This window comes from Pseudophryne corroboree, chromosome 9, assembly GCF_028390025.1.
Source record: "Pseudophryne corroboree isolate aPseCor3 chromosome 9, aPseCor3.hap2, whole genome shotgun sequence".
Classification (NCBI taxonomy): domain Eukaryota; kingdom Metazoa; phylum Chordata; class Amphibia; order Anura; family Myobatrachidae; genus Pseudophryne; species Pseudophryne corroboree.
Window position 1 is genome coordinate 218,368,268 of NC_086452.1, and position 21,990 is coordinate 218,390,257.

Below are 21,990 nucleotides of genomic sequence, written 5' to 3' on the forward strand. Positions count from 1 at the left end.
CAGCAGTATACAGAGCATGTAGCTGAAAAAAAGTTGTATCTGTCCAGTGGAAATAACCTTATACAAAAGATTAAAATTGTTACATTTACCCTTTAATATAGCTGCAGTTGGTGGTGGTTGGGTTGGTGGTGGGGATTGAGAGTGAGTAGGAAGCCAATCAGAAGTGGCAATCTTACACCCACACATAGCGTGGGGGAAACGGTTGTACAGATCTGATAAATAATGCCATGAATAATGTTGCCCACTCACGGTGTTATTTATGCTAGGTGAGATTTGAGCCTACACAATGTGTGCTGTGCGATTTGGACTAAGTGGGGTATGCTATTTGAACTACTGTACATCCGATTTTGAATACACTACAATGTACTATATGATATTGATATGTAGTACAAAAATACCTGCCTGCGGGTGTGGTATGGTATGCCGGCGGTCGGGCTCCCGGTGACCAGCATACCGGTGCCGGGAGCCCGACCGCCGGCTTACCAACAGTGTGGCGAGCGCAAATGAGCCCCTTGCGGGCTCGCTGCGCTCGCCACGCTATTTTATTCTCCCTCCAGGGGGGTCGTGGACCCCCACGAGGGAGAATAAGTGTTGGTATGCCGGCTGTCGGGATTCCGGCGCCGGTATACTGTGCGCCGGGATCCCGACAGCCGGCATACTGAAGACCACCCCCTGCCTGCACATACTATTTTGCCTTGAGATATGGGCTAGACGGGAGTCCGCATCGTATCGCAAGGGACATTACACAAGGTGCGATTTGAACTAGACACAATGCTATTTGAACTAAAAAGATCAAGTAATGTAGCATGCGAGAATCGCACCATGGGGGTAATTCCAAGTTGATCGCAGCAGGAATTTAGTTAGCAGTTGGGCAAAACCATGTGCACTGCAGGGGAGGCAGATATAACATGTGCAGAGAGAGTTAGATTTGGGTGTGGTGTGTTCAATCTGCAATCTAAATTGCAGTGTAAAAATAAAGCAGCCAGTATTTACCCTGCACAGAAACAAAATAAGCCACCCAAATCTAACTCTCTCTGCACATGTTATATCTGCCTCCCCTGCAGTGCACATGGTTTTGCCCAACTGCTAAAAAATTTCCTGCTGCGATCAGCTTGGAATTACCCCCCATGTGTGGGCACCATAACAGGAAGTATTGATAGCACACTGATAACAAACCAGCATGTGTAGCATAGGTAATAGTATAATTGTTTATGTATGGGATATTATATAATATGGAAACTCCGCTACAAATGTCACACCCAGTGTGCGTAACCCACAAGCATCTACTGTAATGTTCATTTATAAAGCCGTTCAGGCAATTCTTAGAATTGTAAAGATGATTGTTACTTTGAGAAACACAGGTATCCTTAAGGGCCCTACACACTGGCCGATTTTTTGAAAGATATGAACGATCTCGTTCATAAATGAACGAGAACTCGTTCATATCTTTCAGTGTGGAGACTCCTGCGATGAACGATGCGCGGCCCCGCGCTCGTTCATCGCAGGTCTCCCGTCGGCTGTGCATGCAGGCCAATATGGACGATCTCGTCCATATTTGCCTGCACTTCAATGCAGCCGCGTGACGGGGGGAGTGAAGAAACTTCACTCCCCCCGTCACTGCCCCCCCGCCGCCGGGTCGCTCGTCGGCCGTATCCGCCGTCGGGCAGCTCGGCGGCGGGTCGGCCAGTGAGTAGGGCCCTTTAGAATTACTGAGCCTTCATAGCCACATGTTCCTGTCAGCATCCTCAGGAAACCTTTGCATGTAGCAGAATGCCTATAAGGGACACCGCCAGTTTAAGTGCATCCCTAAGGTTCCACATTTGTCTGTCATTACAGGATTATTCATATCAGCATTTTATACCGTCCCTCGGTACAAAGCAGAGTATTATGCAATTGCCAGTCCCAATATCTTTTGTGTGTATGGGCTAATCAACAATTTCAGTTCTCTGCAGCATTCTCACCCTGCTCATTGCATAATCACTTATAATGAGAATTAGACTAAGCTGGTTTTATGAGATTGAAAAGACAGACTGTACAGAAGGGTAATCCAGTGACAGGATCCAGGTATCAGGATGCACACAGATACAGCCAATGACCAGTGCAAGGGACAACTCTGATAATGCTCTGTCCGGTAATATGGATATCTCTCTGGTCTCTCCTGGTACATTTGGGTAAGCTGATTCCCTTCATCGTCAGGCTCTGTTTATAGGTTTTACACAGCACCCAGAAAATTGGCAACACATTTGAAAACACTCTGTGTAGTGGGTATGCAACTTGTAGTTGTTTTCCTAATTGGAAACATAGTGACGTTTGTCAATGACATTTTGGCCTTAGATTGTTTTGGCCTTATTTAGAGTTAGGAGTGGGCGCTAAAAAAGGAGCACATTGCTCCTGAAATAAACCATCTTGCTATGTCAGGGGGGCAAATGCATTTATTTTATGGTTTGCAGGGAAAATACTGGCTGCTATTGCATGTAGTGAACATACTCTGTGCAGCTTTGCTTTTACACTGAAATGTAGAATAAAGTTAGGACACCCCCATATCTCAATTCTGCCCCATCTGCAGTGCAGCTTGATGTTACCAAGGTGCAAATTGTTCCTTTCATTTACTTACTTCTAACTCTGAATAAGGTCCTATCTTTATACTTCCACTTTTTGTTCCGGAATGTCTAAAAAAGAAATAAAAAAAAACCCACACACATTTTATGCTGGGCATACATTATCCCATTATCTGGAGATGCACCTGCTATCGGCAGATCGTCCAGATAATTGTAATGTTTTATTTGCGCAACCAATCTCAAAATATCAATTAATTGGACATGTGAAATCGTCCAGCTTGTCCGATAGATCCGATAACTGGTCCTCCACATCTAACAGTGTATGCACGGCTGTGGCCGACCAACTGACATTTCCCCTGAGCCTTCACAGGGGAGGAACAGGGAAATGCCTACTTCCCAGAAGGAGGAAAGCAGATATTGTGTGAAATATTACAGTGTACGGCCATAAATCATGATATATGCTGGGTGTCAGGCAGGGGCGTTTTAAGAGAGGAGGGGACCCGCGTGCAGCCACTGTTATGGGCCCTTCCTCTCCGGCAGCTAGTAGACTCTGGTACAATTCTAGAATCTACTGTGCATGTGGTTTCCACAGTGGAAGGAGATCTCTCCCAGCAAGCCGCTCCAGAGGATGTGGTGTCAGGTACTTGGTCCAGGTCTCTTTGTTTTCCGTTATAATGAATCTGTGGGAGCAAAAACAGATAGCAACTATCACCGACGCGTTTTGTTGCGTTAACACAACTTTTTCAAGGTGCTGGTAGTGTTGCTGATAAAGGCTTATATACCATAGCAATATGGCTGCTCATTTGCATATGTGATTGCTCATGACCATCTCATCCCATAATGTGACCAAATAATGACAGACAATAATATACATAATATACCTTTTAAAATAGCCAGTCATATACATTGTAACCATACTAATATTCCAAGTATTTATCGAAAACATATTGTCTATTGCGATCACATGACCGCTAGTTTCTAAATTAGTTTGTATCAAATTGAATACCTGGAATAGTATCTGACTTATTGTAACCTTAATAGGCAATGGTGGCAATGGTAAACTACGATCCACATATTCGGAATGTCCCATGGATTAGAGTCTCCACCTCCTCACTAATGCGGATGTATTCCGCCGGAAGCTATGAGTAGCTACCGGAATGTACTTCCACCATGTCACCCCGCTGCACCCTGGCGCGCACAAGGAGTGATGCGGCGCCGGGCGCACATCAATGTCGCATTACCCTGCCACGCCCAGAGGCACATAGAAAGTGACGCGGCGTGGGGCATGCATCAATATCGAGGGAGGCAGTGCGTGACCTTACACGTCACTTCCATCTGTCCTTTCTCCATGGTAACAACTCCTGACGTCAGCTATAATAATAGATGGTCCTCTCTAGATCGGCTCTGTGCGACAGCCATACGCCAAATCGAAAACCAAATTGCCAACCAAGAGTAATTAATTCACAAAGCAATAAATATCATCTATTGTTACAGTTTTTACATAAACATAAAAACAATAGCCATCATATAAGATTCATATACAGAATAGGCAATATATATACTAATTCATAATTATCTCTTTTCTTATTAGAAAGTATATACAGTATATACAGTATGGCGTGATACTTGAATATAATCAAAACATATGTATGCCAAGACCTGAGATCAGAAAAACCATAGTACACATAGTGTCTATTATTATATACATTCCCATGCTTAGCAACCAGACACAAATGAGAGACTATATATAAAAGAGGGGGGATCACAGAACTGAATTGAGTTCAATGGCTTCATTCAAACCTAATGGATATATAGTGTTTAATTTAAACATCCAATAAAGTTCTTGTTTACATAATTCAAGTGATACTGACGTACACTTCCAGTGATACTGCCGTATAATTCCAGTGGTACTGGCGTATAAGTCCAATGATACTGCCGTATAAATTTAGTCCAGTGGTACTGCTGTATAAGCCCAGTGATACTGGCGTATAAATCCAGTCCAGTGGTGCTGCCGTATAAGTCCAGTCCAATGGTGCTGCCGTATAAGTTCAGTGGTGCTGTCCTGTGCTGTATATTATTTACTCCAATTAAAGGGTTAGCCCTGTGTAGTGTAGAGGTACGCTCTCCTGTACCGCATATTGTTATATAACTCCAGAAAAATAATGGAGAATAAAAATGTAGGGGATAAAATAGGGAAAGATCAAGAACCACTTCCTCCTAGTGCTGAAGCTGCTACCACTACTCATAACATAGATGATGAAATGCCATCAACGTCGTCTGCCAAGGCCGATGCCCAATGTGATAGTAGAGGGCATGTAAAATCCAAAAAGCCAAAGTTCAGACCCAAAAAAATAAATTGAAATGGTCTAAGGAGAAATGTAAACTTGCCAATATGCCATTTACGACACGGAGTGGCAAGGAACGGCTAAGGCCCTGGCCTATGTTCATGACTAGTGGTTCAGCTTCATATGATGATGGAAGCCCTCATCCTCCCGCTAGAAAAATGATAAGAGTTAAGCTGGCAAAAAAGCACAGCATAGAACTGTGCGTTCTAACATGGTATCACAAATCCCCAAGGGGAGTCAAAGTGTGTCGGCGGTTGCGATGCCTGACCTTCCCAACACTAGATGGGAAGAGATGGCTCCTTCCACCATTTGCATGCCTTCTGCAAGTGCTGGAAGTAGCACCCACAGTTCAGTTTCTGATATTCAAATTGAAGATGTCATGGTTGAAGTACACCAGGATGAGGATATAGGTGTTGCTGGCACTGAGGAGGAAGTTGACGATGAGGATTCTGTTGGTGATGTGGTTTGTTTAAATCAGGCACCGGGGGAGACAGTTGTTGTCCATGGCATGAATAAGCCCTGTGTGACGCCTGGGCAAAATACCAAAAAAGCCACCTATTCGGTGTGTAATTATTTCTCCACAAATCCGGACAACAGGTGTCAATCCGTAATAAGTAGGGGTAAGGACGTTAACCATCTAGGAACATCCTCCCTTATACGTCACCTGCTGCACATTCATCAGAAGTCAGTGTCAAATTGTGAAACTTTGGGTAAGAGCATAAGCAGTCCATTGACACCTAAATCCCTTCTTACTCTTGTACCCAAGCTTCTACAAGCAACACCACCAACTCCCTCAACATCAACTTCCTCCTCAGTCAGGAATGTCAGTAGTCCTGCAGGCAGGGCTGTTTCTAGCCAATTTGGCTCCCAGTGCGAGATTTAAAAATGCGCCCCCCCATGACATAAAAAATGTGCCCCCCCACACACACACACCTAGATAAAAAAAAACAACTTGCGCACGCACCCAGCAAGGGGGCGTGGCCTCATCTAAATGGGTGTGGCCTCATTTAAATGGGCATGGCCTCGTCTGAAAAGATTACCTCACAATCCAGTTTTTGACCCGGCTCCAACAGATCACGACCACCACAGGAAAAAAAATTGTACCATATTAAGCCCCACACAGTAATGCCCCCTGCACCATATTATGCCACACACCGCAATGCCCTTGATACATTAAATCCCCACACTACGGCAGGCAAGAGTCCCTATTTCACACATTACGGCAGGTGTCCCCATTTTACACTGAGAGAGAGAGAATACTTACAGAGGCGATTACCGCTCTTCGGCCCGCCTCACCAGTCGCTCCTCCCGCCGGCCTTTCCCTCTTCCTAACTTGGATCCCCCTCTGTACTCCGCTCGGGGGAGGGGGGAGTTTCGCGGAGTGATGGGGTTGCGTCGTGACGTAACGACGCAACCGCGTCATTCCATGAAACTCTGCCCCCTGAGCGGGTTACTCGGGGAGAAATAGGAGGGGGAAGCAGGGAGCCACAGTTAGTGCCGCAGCGGGCGCCCAGTGCGGTTGCACTGCTCGCCTGCCCCAAGAAACGGCCCTGCCTGCAGGCAATGTCACTGGCAAGACTGAGGAGTCCTCTCCTAACTGGAATTCCTCGTGAGGATCCTTGAGTGGTACGCCTACTACTACTGCTGTTGCTGCCGCCGCTGCTGTTGTTACTGCTGGGAGTCGATCGTCATCCCAGAGGGGAAGTCGTAAGACCACTTGTACTACTTCAACTAAGCAATTGACAGTCCAACAGTCCTTTGTGAGGAAGATGAAATATGACAGCAGTCATCCTGTTGCAAAGCAGATAACTGAGGCCTTGACAGCTATATTGGTGTTAGACGTGCTTCCGGTATCCGCCATTAGTACAGTGATGGAGGTAGTGTGTCCCCGGTACCAAATCCCATCTAGGTTCCACTTCACTAGGCAGGCGATACCGAGTATGTACAGAGAAGTCAGAAAAAGTGTCCTCAGTGTCCTACAAAATGCAGTGTACTCACTGTCCACTTAACCACGAACATGTGGACAAGTGGAACAGGGCAGACTAAGGACTACATGACTGTGACAGCCCACTGGGTAGATGTATTGCCTCCTGCAGCAACTACTGCAGTGGCACCAGTAGCAGCATCTCGCAAACGCCAACTCGTTTCTAGGCAGGCTACACTATGTATCACCGCTTTCCGTAAACTGAGGGACATCATCGCTTAATGGCTTACCCCACTTAGACTCTCCTAGATATTTGTGATATCGGACAACACCACCAATATTGTGTGTGCATTACATCTGGGCAAATTCCAGCACGTCCCTTGTTTTGCACATGCAATTAATTTGGTGGTGCAGAATTTTTTGAAAAATGACAGGGGCGTGCAGGAGATGCTGTCGGTGGCCCGAAAAATTGCGGGCCACTTTCGACATTCAGCCACTGCGTGCCAAAGACTGGAGTGCCAGCAAACACTCCTGAACCTGCCCTGCCATCACCTGAAGCAAGAGGTGGTAACGAGGTGGAATTCAACACTCTATATGCTTCAGAAGATGGAGGAGCAGCAAAAGGCCATTCAAGCCTAGTGAAGTCAGTTCAGACACTGCCAGCTTGAGTCAGATCATTCCCCTCATCAGGCTTTTGCAGAAGCAGCTGGAGAATATGAAGGAGGAGCTAAGATGGAGTGATTCCGCAAAGTATGTGGGACTTGTGGATGGAGCCCTTCATTCGCTTTGCCAGGATTCAAGGGTGGTCAATCTGTTGAAATCAGAGCACTACATTTTGGCCACCATGCTCGATCCTAGGTTTAAAGCCTACATTGTATCTCTCTTTCCGGCAGATACAAGTCTGCAAAGGTTCAAAGACCTGCTGGTGAGAAAATTGTCAACTCAAGCGGAATGTGACCCATCAACAGCTCCTCCTTCATTTTCTCCTGCAACTGGGGCTGCGAGGAAAAGGATAGCCCACCCGCTGGCGGTGATGCAGGGCAGTCAGGAGCGAGTGCTGACATCTGGTCTGGACCGAATGACCTGCCAACGATTACTGACATGTCTACTGTCACTGCATATGATTCTGTCACCATTGAAAGAATGGTGGAGGATTATATGAGTGACAGCATCCAAGTAGGCATGTCAGACAGTCCGTATGTATACTGGCAGGAAAAGAGGCAATTTGGATGCGCTTGCACAAACTGAATTTATTCTACCTAAGTTGCCCCCCCTCCAGTGTGTACTCCGAAAGAGTGTTTAGTGCAGCCGGTAAACTTGTCAGCGATTGGCGTAGGAGGTTACTTCCTCAAAATGTGGAGACGATGATGTTCATCAAAATTAATTATACACTCCTCTGGGAAGACCTTTACCAGAATTGCCTCCAGAAAGTGCACAGGGACCTGTGATGGTGGATTCCAGTGGGCACGAATTAATACTCTGTGAGGAGGAGGATGTACACAGTGAAAGGGGTGAGGAACCGGAGGATGAGGATGAGGTCGACAGCTTGCCTCTGTAGAGCCAGTTTGTGCAAGGAGAGATTGATTGCTTATTTTTTGGTGGGTGCCCAAACAAACCAGTCATTTCAGCCACAGTCGTGTGGCAGGGGTGTGGTTCGTTTTATCGACAGTATCTAGGTCGACAATGTTTAGGTCGACCACTATAAGTCGACAGTCACTAGGTCGACATGGATGGAAGGTCGACAGGGTTTCTAGGTCGACATGTGCTAGGTCGACAGGTCTAAAGGTCGACATGAGGATTTTTTTTTGGGGGGTGTCGTTTTCTTCGTAGAGTGACCGGGATCCCAAATTAGTGCACCGCATCCCCTCGCATGGCTCGCTTCGCTCGCCATGCTTCGGGCATGGTGCCTTCGCTTCGCTCGGCACACTTTACCGTTCCAATCGTAGTCCACGTGGATCGTTAATTATGAAAAAATTCAAAAAAAGAAAAAAAATGTGAAAAACTCATGTCGACCTTTAGACCTGTCGACCTAGCACATGTCGACCTAGAAACCCTGTCGACCTTCCATCCATGTCAACCTAGTGACTGTCGACCTATAGTGGTCGACCTAAACATTGTCGACCTAGACACTGTCCATCTCAGACCGGATCCCATGTGGCAGACCCTGTCGCTGAAATGATTGGTTTGTCAAAGTGTGCATGTCCTGTTTATACAACATAAGGGTAGGTGGGAGTGCACAAGGACAATTCCATCTTGCATCTCTTTTTCTTCTTTGCATCATGTGCTGTTTGGGGACTAGTTTTTTTAAAGTGCCATCCTGTCTGACTCTGCCGTACAACTCCAGGGGTACTGCCGTATAAGTCATGGGGTACTGCATATAAGTCCAGTCCAGTGGTGCTGTTTTGTGCTGCATCAGTCCAGTGGTGATGTCTTGTGCTGCCGTAAGTCCAGTGGTGGTGTCCTGTGCTGTATATTATTTACTCCAAATAAAAGGGTTATATACATTACTTATATTATTATCCAAATCATTTTTACAGGGTTTTCCCTGTGTGGTGTAGGGGATACGCTCGCCTATGCTGCATATTATTACAATAGCTCCAAATAAAAGGGTTATTAAAATCCAAATCAATTTTACAGGTTTTGCTGTGTATGTGTGTGGTTTAGGGGTACGCTCACCTGTGCCACCAATATTGTGTGTGTATTACATTTGAGCAAATTCCAGCACGTCCCATGTTGTTTGTGCCGCACACTTGTGTCGCTTAGCTTAGTCATACACTACCTCATTGCACCTCTTTTTCTTCTTTGCATGATGTGCTGTTTGGGGCCTAGTTTTTTTTAAGTGCCATCCTGTCTGCAGCTGCAGACCAACTTCTTGTTACACCTGCTGTGCCGAACCTTCCTATCCAGCTCCGGAGTCAATTGCCTTTGGGTAATTTTCTCTACTGTGCATGTTCCCAGGGACATCTCCAATGCACATGCGCAGATCACTTGGAAATGGCCGCGGTGGCCATTTTCCAAGTGATTTGTGCCCGCACTGAAGGGCCTCCGCAGCGGGACTCTGGAGGGTTAAGTATACTATATTGGTGCAGTGTGTGCACAGCACACACAGCACCCATTATAGAAACACCTATGGTGTCAGGCTGTCAGGCAAAATTGTCTGTTGGTTTGACACACATTTATTCTGTCAGTCTATACCCAGCACAAGTTTTTATGTAATAGTAAATGTTTTATTATTGAAAAAAACAAATGCAGTAGGGATATACATTTTGCTTTGCATCCATGAATAAGGCAATTGCCATTAATGTTCAACTTTGCTATAGGGAGATTATCTGTTCAGCCTACATTAATGCAGTGTTCTCTGTCCACTAGGTGTCCATTGCGAACAAGACATCAATGAGTGTGAGTCAAATCCTTGTCAAAATAGAGGCACATGTGAGAATTTCCATGGCAGTTACACCTGTCACTGTCCTTCAGACAAGGACCCTGCAGGGCGCTACTTTGGAGGCCCAGATTGCATGGAGGTGCTTATCGGCTGTGAAGAGCATACATGCCAAAATGGAGGTTCATGCATACCTTATTTAATGGATGGAAAACACTACCACAACTGTGTATGTTCTGCAGGATTCATAGGTCCTGATTGTGAGACACAAACCACTTTCTCATTTAATGGTAGGACTATTTTTCCTCTTAGAAATATTAGTGTATTTTCCAATGTATCTCTGAGCTTCCGGACTGTGCAGACCAGCGCAACAATAATCCACTTGGGAGAGCAGGCTTCATCCCTCAGGCTATATCTACAAAAGGGCTTTTTGTTGTTAAACTTTCAACGCAATGCTCAGCTGGTGACACTTCTGCAATTATCTCACAATGTCAGTGATGATCTTTGGCATACTATTGAAATAACCTTCAGAGACAATATCCTGCTCAAGCTTCTTGACCCCTCATGTGGTATTGCATGTGTGAACCAGTCTCACAATGATGGCTCATTGAACATTGTGTTCCAGGAAATACAGCTGGGAGGGGAGCTCCCAGCACAGACCAGAGAAGGGGCTGATTTTAATGACGTGGTCCAAATGCAATCTTGGTTTGTCGGATGCATGCAGGACATCAAAGTGGGTTCTATTGTATTAACAGAGGAAGATGGGAAACTGGCCAGGATTGAGATTGGCTGCAAGAGACAGGACCATTGTGAGAATAACCCATGTGATAACAGAGGCAAGTGCATGAATTTATGGCTCAGCTACTACTGTGACTGCTACAGACCTTACAGAGGGAACAACTGCTCCACAGGTAAGTATCAATGACATTTAAATCTCACTTCAAATAATTTAAAAGAAGGCAAAATATTACATTTAGGGGCAGATTAATTAAGAGTAAGGTCCCATTGTAGTAGCCTTGCTTGATGAGCTTCTGCCATTGTATGGTGTAGAACAGGTTATTTTTCACTTGCACCTTGAAGCTCCAACGAGATCTTCGCACATAATTGCTGTGACCCCTATATGTATCCTAGAATAAAGGTTGGTTTTATATAACACATTTAAGTATATGGTGAGACTGTAGTGGCATTTGGTAGGACTTCCACATAATATGTATTTTGGGGCCTAGCCATTTTTGTCAAGAGCTGATTGGCCTCCGATAATTAAGTATCAGAGTCACCGCAGTGAACACTAAAGTACAAGTACAGTTCAGCATTGCTCTGGGTGCTGGCAGCTGCTCCGAAAAACAAGTTCTATCTCCTATCTTATGGACGGTGAAAGTTTGCACTGCCTGACATTTATGATGTGTACATTTTAACCATGTCAACATTCTGGTGTCAACATTATGAATTTTGGCATTGTCACAGTCGACAATCTGACAGCATACAATTATAGCCAGCTAGATACATATGCTACCCACTCAGAGACAGATGCATCTTGAAATGCATACAGCAGAGGTTCCCGAACTGTGTGCCGTGGCTCCTTGGGGTGCCTCGGGACACTTGCAGGGGTGCCCTGGGTTGGTGGTCCAGGACCAATTCAAATTATTCATGGTCAATATAATTGGCAGCCACCAGCACTGGTTTTGCCTGTCATAAAATATGTGGCCAAACAGAAGCAAATCTTGTCCCTCACCACAAAACTGACCCTAAGGATGACATATAAACTCGATCTACTTAATGTAATATTTCTTTCTAAATTTCTCAATAAGACATTTTTGGCCTAGGGGTGCCGTGAAAAAAATTCTGATATTCTAGGGCGCCGTGATTCAAAAACGTTTGGAAGCCACTGGCATACAGCTTTGCATACAGTGTGTACAAAAATACACAATTTGCAGATGGCACTTGTGTAGTGTACAGCCATTTCATTTACAATTTTGCCGCAGCCACTATGTTAATATGTTTTCCTTCTGAATGCATTTAGATGGCTGATGATCCATATTTCAGACCCTCTTTTGAACTATGGGCTATATTTATCAAAGCTTAAGCTCGGTACACACATCGATGGGATGGCCGTTGTAACACATTGGTCGTCCGTATACACTGAACGATATAGTGCGTGACCGTGCGCTATATCGTTCATTAGCCACATTCAGCTGCATGCTGCTAGCTGCTGGGTTGTCCCATTTATCGTGAAGCACATGGATGTCTGCGCACGGGAGCACTCACAGATTAGGGGTAATTCAGACCTGACCGTAGCAGCAATTTTGTTAGCAGATGGGCAAAACCATGTGCCCTGCAGGGGGAGCAGATATAACATGTGCAAAGAGAGTTAGATTTGGGTGTGGTGTGTTCAAACTGAAATCTAAATTGCAGTGTAAAAATAAGCAGCCAGTATTTACCCTGCACAGAAACAAAATAACCCACCCAAATCTAACTCTCTCTGCACATCTTTTATATCTGCCTCCCCTGCAGTGCACATGGTTTTGCCCATCTGCTAACAAAATTGCTGCTACGATCATGTCTGAATTAGGCCCATTATCCGATGTTTACGATATGTTGGCCTGGTATGCCATGATCGGAGACATATCGCCTAGTGTGTACCCAGCTTTAGAGAGATACACAGTGGAGAGAGATAAAGTACCAGCCAACCAGCTCCTAATTGTCATTTTTCAAACACAGCCTGTAACATGGCAGTTAGGAGTTGATTAGTTGGTATTTTATTTCTTTCCAAAAAGATAAATAGACCCTTAACCACTTGCCTGGCATGGTCGCATCAGATGCGACCATGCCTGCAAGTGCTCTATCTGACCTGGTCGCACGGGATGCGACCAGTTAGATAGAGAGTGTTAGCAGCGGCAGGGAAGAGAAATTTCCCTCCGCTGCTGGAGTCCCCCCCCCCTCCATTGTCTGCAGCCGCTGGGGAGCGTAAATGAACCCTCCCAAGCCACCCCCTGACCCCCCCTGCATACTTGCAGGCTGTCCTGGCTTTCAAATTGAAAGCCGCGATAGTCGCGATGTTCCTTATGTTCCGATGGTCACGATGTTCACGAACGATATTTCGATGTTTGAAAAATGTAAAAATAAAAATAAATTTTTTTTTTCCTTTTTTATAACTAAAATCATTTGAGATAGGATTAAAGTCATGTTCTTCACCTAATTCACTCATAAAAACCCCTGACAATTTCGGAGCGGTTTTCGGCAAAATAAATCGTCAGTAAGTGGTTAAAGGAAGTTTGGGCTAAACACACGGTGAATGGCACACTGGTATGGAAGAGCAAGTCATGAATACACAACTAATCAGAGGCCCTTTAAGCACAAGATCGATTGAAAATTCAGTTTGTATAACATATTGAAGCCTATACATCCTATTGTAGGCTACCACAGTGATTAAAAAAAAAAAGCTTATTTACCAAAAATAAAACTGCAAGGATAAGCTGAGGGATGCTCAGTGACCCGGCGAGGCTGGCTAAGAGCGTTAAGCTCTTATGTGTGTACATGCGTACTCTTGAATACTTTTTTATTTTGAATTCAAGTGGAATAAATGCTTAATAATAATAAAACTTTTTTTTTTGTTACTGCATCTGCTGAAGCCATCCTGAGATGGCGATAAAATTGGAGGACAGCCGGAGGTACAGGTACTGCAGCTGTCCTTAACTATACCATAAATATATTTTCCAAACTCAATTCAAGAGCTTATATTACATTGACAGTATCTAGCTCTAGTGAGCACAAACACTGGAAATCTCTTTTTATTAAAGGTTCCAATGGTCTTTGAGGTTGTAATCACCGCCTGATATGGATGGATTAATGCAGGCAGCCCTCAGACTTATGTCACTCATTGAAAACTGCTACCATATGTCCCTTGATGCTAGAGAATTATTTGACAAAAACATTTAAATAATATTGATAATGATATTCAAAATAAGGCTAAACAGACTCTCCATAACATGTACAGCTCTACTTTACTTTACTACACTTTACTGCATATGTATTTTCATTATTTACTTACTTTATATACAGTAGGCTCATTTACCCTTCTTTGAATCTATCTTTTATCCCCTTTGCATAGCTCCCAATTTTTCTGTCTAATTTGGCTTCTTGTCTTTATTTTCAGTGCATTAAATCTTACACATTTTCTATTTTCTTGAATATGTGTAAATTCTGCTCCTCACATGTCCCCTGCTCCTCATGCTGCTAATGATTACCTTGCTGCAGAAAATAATGCACTAAAAGGATATTAGATGTTTAAAACACCAACAGTAAAAGGGATTTAACAACATTTGTGCTGATAATAAAGCACTTACAATGCTGGTCACACAAGTAGTGATAGTATCAGTGGCAAACGCAGGATTTCTAGAGTGGGGTTTCCAAATGCATTCCAAAATCTCCCACTCTGTGGAACATGGAATACAGTATTAATATTTAATACTATATATGGTGTATAGTATAGGCTGTATCAAACTTATTTAAATAATATTGTAACACTGTAGGGGTGCAAGGTGCCTTTTCCTGGGGAATATGGCAGCACGCAGCAGCTGAGGAACAACACAAGTCCAGTTTCTGGTACAACTGACCCCGGCCAGTTTTATTGAAACAGAAAATAAAACAAACCCCAAAATAAAAATACCTTGCCTGTCCGGCACTAACTAAACATAAGATGTTCCTAACTGTCACTAAACAAAACACAGAGTTCTTCAGTACATACTGTATAGCTTACTTGCATCAGAAAGCGTGTCTCTCACACACAGATCCTGCAGCCTTCCCAGGCAGTCTGCCCATACTAATCACGTTAGAAGCACTATATCACTCTTACACAGCTGAAACCCTGATTAGCCCTCTGTGAGGCCAAAGACCCGAACTGGGCCCAATGTCTAGAACTCGCCTTATCTCTCTCTCAGAGCCTTTACCCAGCTTTTACAGCAAACTGAAAAGGTTCAGACAAAACAAAAAGCATTTTTCCTAGAAGTTAACATTTTCTAAAACATGTAAGACAAGAACCTGGGACAAATATACCTGCCCTCAAACACTATCCCAGTGTTCTTGTCACATATCCCCCTCCCCTGTTTCGACCTAGGGGCCGGAACACTTGTAGCCCCCAAACAGAAGATGCGAGACAATGCATCTGCGTTGGCCAATTGTGTTCCCGGTCTATGTTCGACAGTAAACTTAAAGTCCTGCAACGCTAGAAACCATCTAGTTACACGAGCATTCTTGCCTCTATTTACATACATCCATTTTAAAGGGGCATGGTCTGTCACTAGTCTGAATTGTCTACCCAAGAGGTAATATCTCAAGGTATCTAGTGCCCACTTAATGGCCAAAGCCTCCTTTTCCACAATGGCATACCTTTTTTCATGCTCATTGAGTTTCCTACTCAAATAAATGATAGGGTGTTCGTCCCCATCTCTGGTTTGGGACAGCACAGCACCTATCCCTACCTCTGAGGCATCTGTCTGTACCACAAATTCTTTTGAAAAATCTGGTGTTATCAACACCGGTTGTGAACACAAAGCCACTTTTAACGCTTGGAACGCCTTTTCTGCATCAGGGTTCCATTTCACCACATTTGACTGCTTCCCTTTGGTAAGGTCTGACAACGGCACCGCTGTGGTCGCAAAATTAGGAATAAACCGTCTATAGTACCCAGTAATTCCCAAAAAAGCCCTTACCTGTTTTTTATTCACTGGACGAGGCCAGTTTTGAATAGCATCAACTTTATTCAATTGGGGCCTAATCAGACCTCTGCCTATGGTGAAGCCCAAGTATTTGACCTCCTCCATTGCGAGGCAGCACTTCTTTGGGTTAGCAGTTAACCCTGCCTCTCTGATTGAGTCCAGTACTGCTTGTACTTTAACCAAATGTGACCCCCAGTCTGTACTGTGAATTACCACATCATCCAAATAGGCAGCTGCATATTTTCTCTGGGGCCTCAAAATTTTATCCATCGCCCGTTGAAAGGTTGCTGGAGCCCCATGCAACCCAAAGGGTAACATCTTATACTGGTACAGCCCCTCCGGAACCGAAAAGGCTGTTTTTTCTTTGGCGCTATCAGATAAAGGTATTTGCCAGTAACCTTTGGTCAGGTCCAATGTGGTGAGAAACCTGGCTGTTCCCTGCCTTTCTACAAGCTCATCCACACGGGGCATGGGGTATGCGTCAAACTTGGACACCTCATTTAACTTACGAAAGTCATTACAGAAGCGTATGCTACCGTCGGGCTTCGGGATGAGCACTATGGGACTGGACCACTCACTGTTAGACTCCTCTATGACTCCAAGTTCTAACATGGTTTTAACTTCCTTAGAAATAGCTTCTCGCTGAGCTTCAGGAATCCTATATGGCTTTAAATGAACCCTGACCCCTGGTTCTGTGACAATGTCATGTTTTATTATGGTCGTTCGGCCAGGCAGCTCTGAAAATACCTCCCTATTTTGGATGAGAAATTCTTTAACCTGATTGTTCTGATCAGCTGATAATGTCTCTGACACCTTCACTGCGGGAAGCAACCGGGGTGAAGACACCGAAGGGCAAGGCTCCGCTGACAGAGACAACCTATCTTTCCAGGGTTTGATTAAGTTAACATGGTAGATCTGTTCGGGTTTTCTCTTTCCCGGCTGGTATACTTTGTAATTAACCTCATTCACTTTTTCCCTAATCTCAAATGGACCCTGCCATTTAGCTAGGAATTTGCTTTCCACAGTGGGTACCAAAACAAGAACTCTATCTCCAGGAGCAAATTCCCGTATCTTGGCACTCCGGTTATAGACCCTCTGTTGAGCACTTTGGGCCTGTTCCATGTGCTCTCTGACAACAGGTACCACGGCTGCAATCCTATCCTGCATTTGTGTTACATGCTCAATAACGCTTCTATAAGGAGTGGGCTGTCCTTCCCACGTCTCTTTGGCAACATCCAACAGCCCTCTGGGGTGTCTACCATACAACAAATCAAATGGAGAAAACCCCGTAGAGGACTGAGGAACTTCTCTGATGGCCATTAACAAGTAGGGCAACAAACAATCCCAGTTTTTCCCATCTCTCTCAACAACCTTTTTTAACATACCGTATATACTCGAGTATAAGTCGACCCGAATATAAGCCGAGGCACCTAATTCTACCACAAAAACCTGGGAAAACTTATTGACTCGAGTATAAGCCTAGGGTGGGAAATGCAGCTCTAGCCGTACACAGCCCTCAGTGCCAGATATGCCCTCATAGTGCCAGATATGCCCCCACAGTGCTGCCAGATATGCCCCCACAGTGCTGCCAGATATGCCCCCACAGTGCTGCCAGTTATGCCCCCACAGTGCTGCCAGATATGCCCCCACAGTGCTGCCAGATATGCCCCCACAGTGCTGCCAGATATGCCCCCACAGTGCTGCCAGATATGCCCCCACAGTGCTGCCAGTTATGCCCCCACAGTGCTGCCAGGTATGCCCCAACAGTGCTGCCAGATATGCCCCCACAGTGCTGCCAGATATGCCCCCACAGTGCTGCCAGATATGCCCCCACAGTGCTGCCAGATATGCCCCCACAGTGCTGCCAGATATGCCCCCACAGTGCTGCCAGATATGCCCCCACAGTGCTGCCAGTTATGCCCCCACAGTGCTGCCAGATATGCCCCCACAGTGCTGCCAGATATGCCCCCACAGTGCTGCCAGTTATGCCCCCACAGTGCTGCCAGTTATGCCCCCACAGTGCTGCCAGATATGCCCCCACAGTGCTGCCAGATATGCCCCCACAGTGCTGCCAGATACGTTCCCTCCCCAAGTGCCAGGTATGCCCCACAGTGCTGTTACTTACCCCTCCGTCGATCCCGCGCTGTCTTCTGGAGGGACACGAAGCACACAGCGTGCGCGGCTCTCCTGTGTCCCTCCTGCATCTTCGGCGGCCGCGGCGGGTCTATTATAGGAAGTGCCGGTTCGTGATCAGAGGTCACGAACGGGTATTTCCTGTAATAGAACCGCCGCTGCTGCCGCCGGAGATGCAGGAGGGACACAGGAGCGCCGCGCGCTGTGCGCTCCATGTCCCTCCTTCACACTGCTCTGCCTCTGCCTGCACTGACTCGAGTATAAGCCGAGGTGGCTTTTTCAGCACAAAAAAAAGTGCTGAAAAAGTCGGCTTATACTCGAGTATATACGGTACTTTTTAATGTTTTATTAAACCTTTCCACCAACCCGTCAGTTTGGGGATGGTAGATGGACGTCCTGAGGTGAGTGACCTTAAATAACTTGCACAATTCTTTCATGATCCTTGACATAAATGGAGTACCTTGGTCAGTCAAAATTTCTTTTGGTATTCCCACTCTACTAAATACCTGCACCAGCTCCCTAGCTATCGCCTTGGTTGTGATAGTGCGTAAAGGGACAGCCTCAGGATATCGAGTGGCATAGTCCATAATTACCAGGATATACTGATGGCCCCGAGCAGACTTTAACAAGGGCCCCACGAGATCCATGGCTATTCTGTCAAACGGGACCTCTATAATAGGCATGGGAACTAGTGGGCTCCTGAAATGGGGTCTAGGGGCATGATACTGGCATTCAGGACAGGAAGAACAATATTCAGACACTTCTTTATAAACCCCTGGCCAAAAGAACCTTTGTAAAACTCTTTCAGTGGTTTTTTCTGCCCCTAAATGTCCTGCGGTAACGTGACTATGAGCTAAATCTAGTACCGTTCTCCGATAAGGCTGGGGAACTACCAGCTGTTCCACCACATCCTCACCCCTTTTGACAATGTGGTACAAGAGCTCATTACAGATGGCCATGTGGGGATACGTAACCCTGTCACCTGGTACCACAGGTTCCCCATTAACAATCTTAACATTCTCTCTAGCCTTTATTAAGGTAGGATCCTTTAACTGTTCAGACGCAAACAGATCCTTCTTTACCTCCAGGTCAGGCACGCTTTCAGTTCTAACTACTATGTCTCTGTTCCCGGCAAGAGGGTCCTCACTGGACTCCCCATCTGTCACTTCCCAGCCAAACTAGCAAAAGGCAAAGGGCCAGAAAGTTCCGAAGACCCACGTACATCCATAAAATCACCGGTATTATCAACTGGCTTTTTACTTCTCACATCTGTTGATAACCGTGATTCCCACAGTTTCCAAAAATGAGGAAAATCCCTCCCTATTATGGCCTCATGCACCAAGGTAGGGACCAGTCCCACTTTAACCATGGCTGACCCACAACAAGTTTCTATATTCACCTCAGCAGTGGCATAATATTGGGTATCCCCATGTATGCAAGTTACCCCAACAGGTATTTGCTGGACCTTTAAGGGGTTCACTAACCCAGCTTTCACGAGGGTAACTAAACTTCCTGAATCTAGCAAGGCCTCTACCCGGTTACCCTCTAAGAACACATCACACATTTGTTTTTCCAGCTCAGGTGAAGGTACCACAGTACAGGCTAACCTAGCAAAGAAAGACATTCTGCGACATTCAAAGGCAGCATCACATTGCATGGGTTCTTGCGTGACTGGGCAATTGGCAATAACATGACCTGGCATACCACACCTAAAACATTTAACCACACGATTATCAACCCATTTGGGCAGCATAGACCGTTCTAGCCCCATTGGCCTGTTTCCAGGGCCAGTGTTTACAGTCTCTCCAGCCTTGCGTTCTCTTAACCGCCCAGCAACGTTTTCCCACGGAACAGTCTTACCAGTCTTTACTGAAGGGCGCTGTCGAGGATCTATGGGTTGCTGGGTGGTCATCAGTAGTTCCTCTGCTGCCAAATACCTCTCTACCATGTCCACTAATTGGTCAGCAGTACCCGGGTTTCCATGGCTCACCCACTTGCGCAGGACCATGGGCAAAGATCTCAAGTAGCGGTCCATGACGACTCTTTCCACCATCTGGGGACCAGTTAATGTCTCTGGCTGCAGCCATTTTTTTGTTAGCTGAATAAGGTCGTGCATCTGGGAGCGCGGAGGCTTCTCCATGGCGTACAGCCAACGGTGCACCCGTTGTGCTCGTACTGACAGCGTGACTCCCAGGCGGGTCAGGATCTCAGTCTTTAGTTTATCATAGTCCCGAGCCTCAGCAGGGCTTAAATCAAAGTAAGCTTTTTGGGGCTCACCTGACAGGAAAGGTGCCAGCAGACTGGCCCACTGTGCTTTGGGCCAGTTCTCACGCTCGGCAGTCCTTTCAAACGTGGTCAGATAGGCCTCCACATCATCAGCCTCTGTCATTTTCTGCAGGAAGTGACTGGCTCGTATAGAACTAGAGCTGGTTGGAGCACTGACGGCCACATCTCCAACCCGAGCTGCAAGTCTCTGCACCACTTCTGCTAAGGCCTCTCTATCCTGACGCTGTTGCCTGTAAAGTTCATCAACAACTGCCTGCTGTTGTCTCTTATTTTCCTCCATTGCCACCTGCTGCTGTCTGTTGGCCTCCTGCTGTAGTCTCCAATTTTCCTCCATTGCCACCTGCTGCTGTCGGTTGGCCTCCTGCTGAGCCGCTGTAGCTTGCAGCAAGGCTTTAAGCAGATCCTCCATGTCAACAGATTTTTCAGGCGGCTTTGCAGCTGCTTTCACCCAGGACATATATCAAACCCTCAGGGGTGAGTCTCAGTAACTTCACACTGGGCTGTATCTGCATAAACCACCGTTTTCTGCAGGCCTCACAAAGCTGCTGCTTTCACTTATGCGCAGAACGGCCTGCTCGCATTCTCCACCAAGTTGTAACACTGTAGGGGTGCAAGGTGCCTTTTCCTGGGGAATATGGCAGCACGCAGCAGCTGAGGAACAACACAAGTCCAGTTTCTGGTACAACTGACCCCGGCCAGTTTTATTGAAACAGAAAATAAAACAAACCCCAAAATAAAAATACCTTGCCTGTCCGGCACTAACTAAACATAAGATGTTCCTAACTGTCACTAAACAAAACACAGAGTTCTTCAGTACATACTGTATAGCTTACTTGCATCAGAAAGCGTGTCTCTCACACACAGATCCTGCAGCCTTCCCAGGCAGTCTGCCCATACTAATCAGGTTAGAAGCACTATATCACTCTTACACAGCTGAAACCCTGATTAGCCCTCTGTGAGGCCAAAGACCCGAACTGGGCCCAATGTCTAGAACTCGCCTTATCTCTCTCTCAGAGCCTTTACCCAGCTTTTACAGCAAACTGAAAAGGTTCAGACAAAACAAAAAGCATTTTTCCTAGAAGTTAACATTTTCTAAAACATGTAAGACAAGAACCTGGGACAAATATACCTGCCCTCAAACACTATCCCAGTGTTCTTGTCACAATATAAATAAGATAAGTGGTCAGGAAAAGGTTAAACATACTATAATCAATACACACATAAAAAATACAACCAGTTCTGCACTTTCTAAGCACACATTCTCCCACCTCATGGTAAGGCTCCTGTCTCTTCTTCCTGATAGCTAATCTCTGGTCCAGTGCACTACACGCAAAGAAGCTGCTACCACTGGGCACGTGCAGTAGCTCTGCTCTATCCCTTGCACTGCATGATGTGGCGGCAGCTCTAGTAATCGTATTATATACCATTGCTATTGCTGTCGTAATTTGAGCCACTTGCCAAGAGGAGGGGAGTTTCCGAGCAACCGGACCTCCCCCCCCCCCCCCCCCCCCCCTTCATTTGCCTATGAGTATCAAAGTGGTTAAATGTTTCCATGTGTTGCCTCCAAAATATCATGGCAATAATAATTCAGTCAAAATGGGCTGATCATTTATGGGCATGTCTGTAAATCATGTTGGTTTATGACAACTTA

The 21,990-nt window shown here is 45.7% G+C and overlaps 1 protein-coding gene across 2 annotated transcripts in view; it reads left to right on the plus strand.

Annotated features, from left to right (window-relative positions):
* The window catches only part of CRB1 (crumbs cell polarity complex component 1), a 307,060-nt gene that overhangs the window by 208,860 nt on the left and 76,210 nt on the right, over positions 1-21,990 (plus strand). For both annotated transcript variants that reach the window (XR_010186785.1, XM_063940122.1), the window contains exon 6: positions 10,197-11,117. Coding sequence is in view for 1 of the 2 variants with exons in the window: in XM_063940122.1 (XP_063796192.1) it covers positions 10,197-11,117 (921 nt within the window). In the remaining variant the exon portion in view is untranslated. The remainder of the gene's footprint in view (positions 1-10,196; positions 11,118-21,990) is intronic.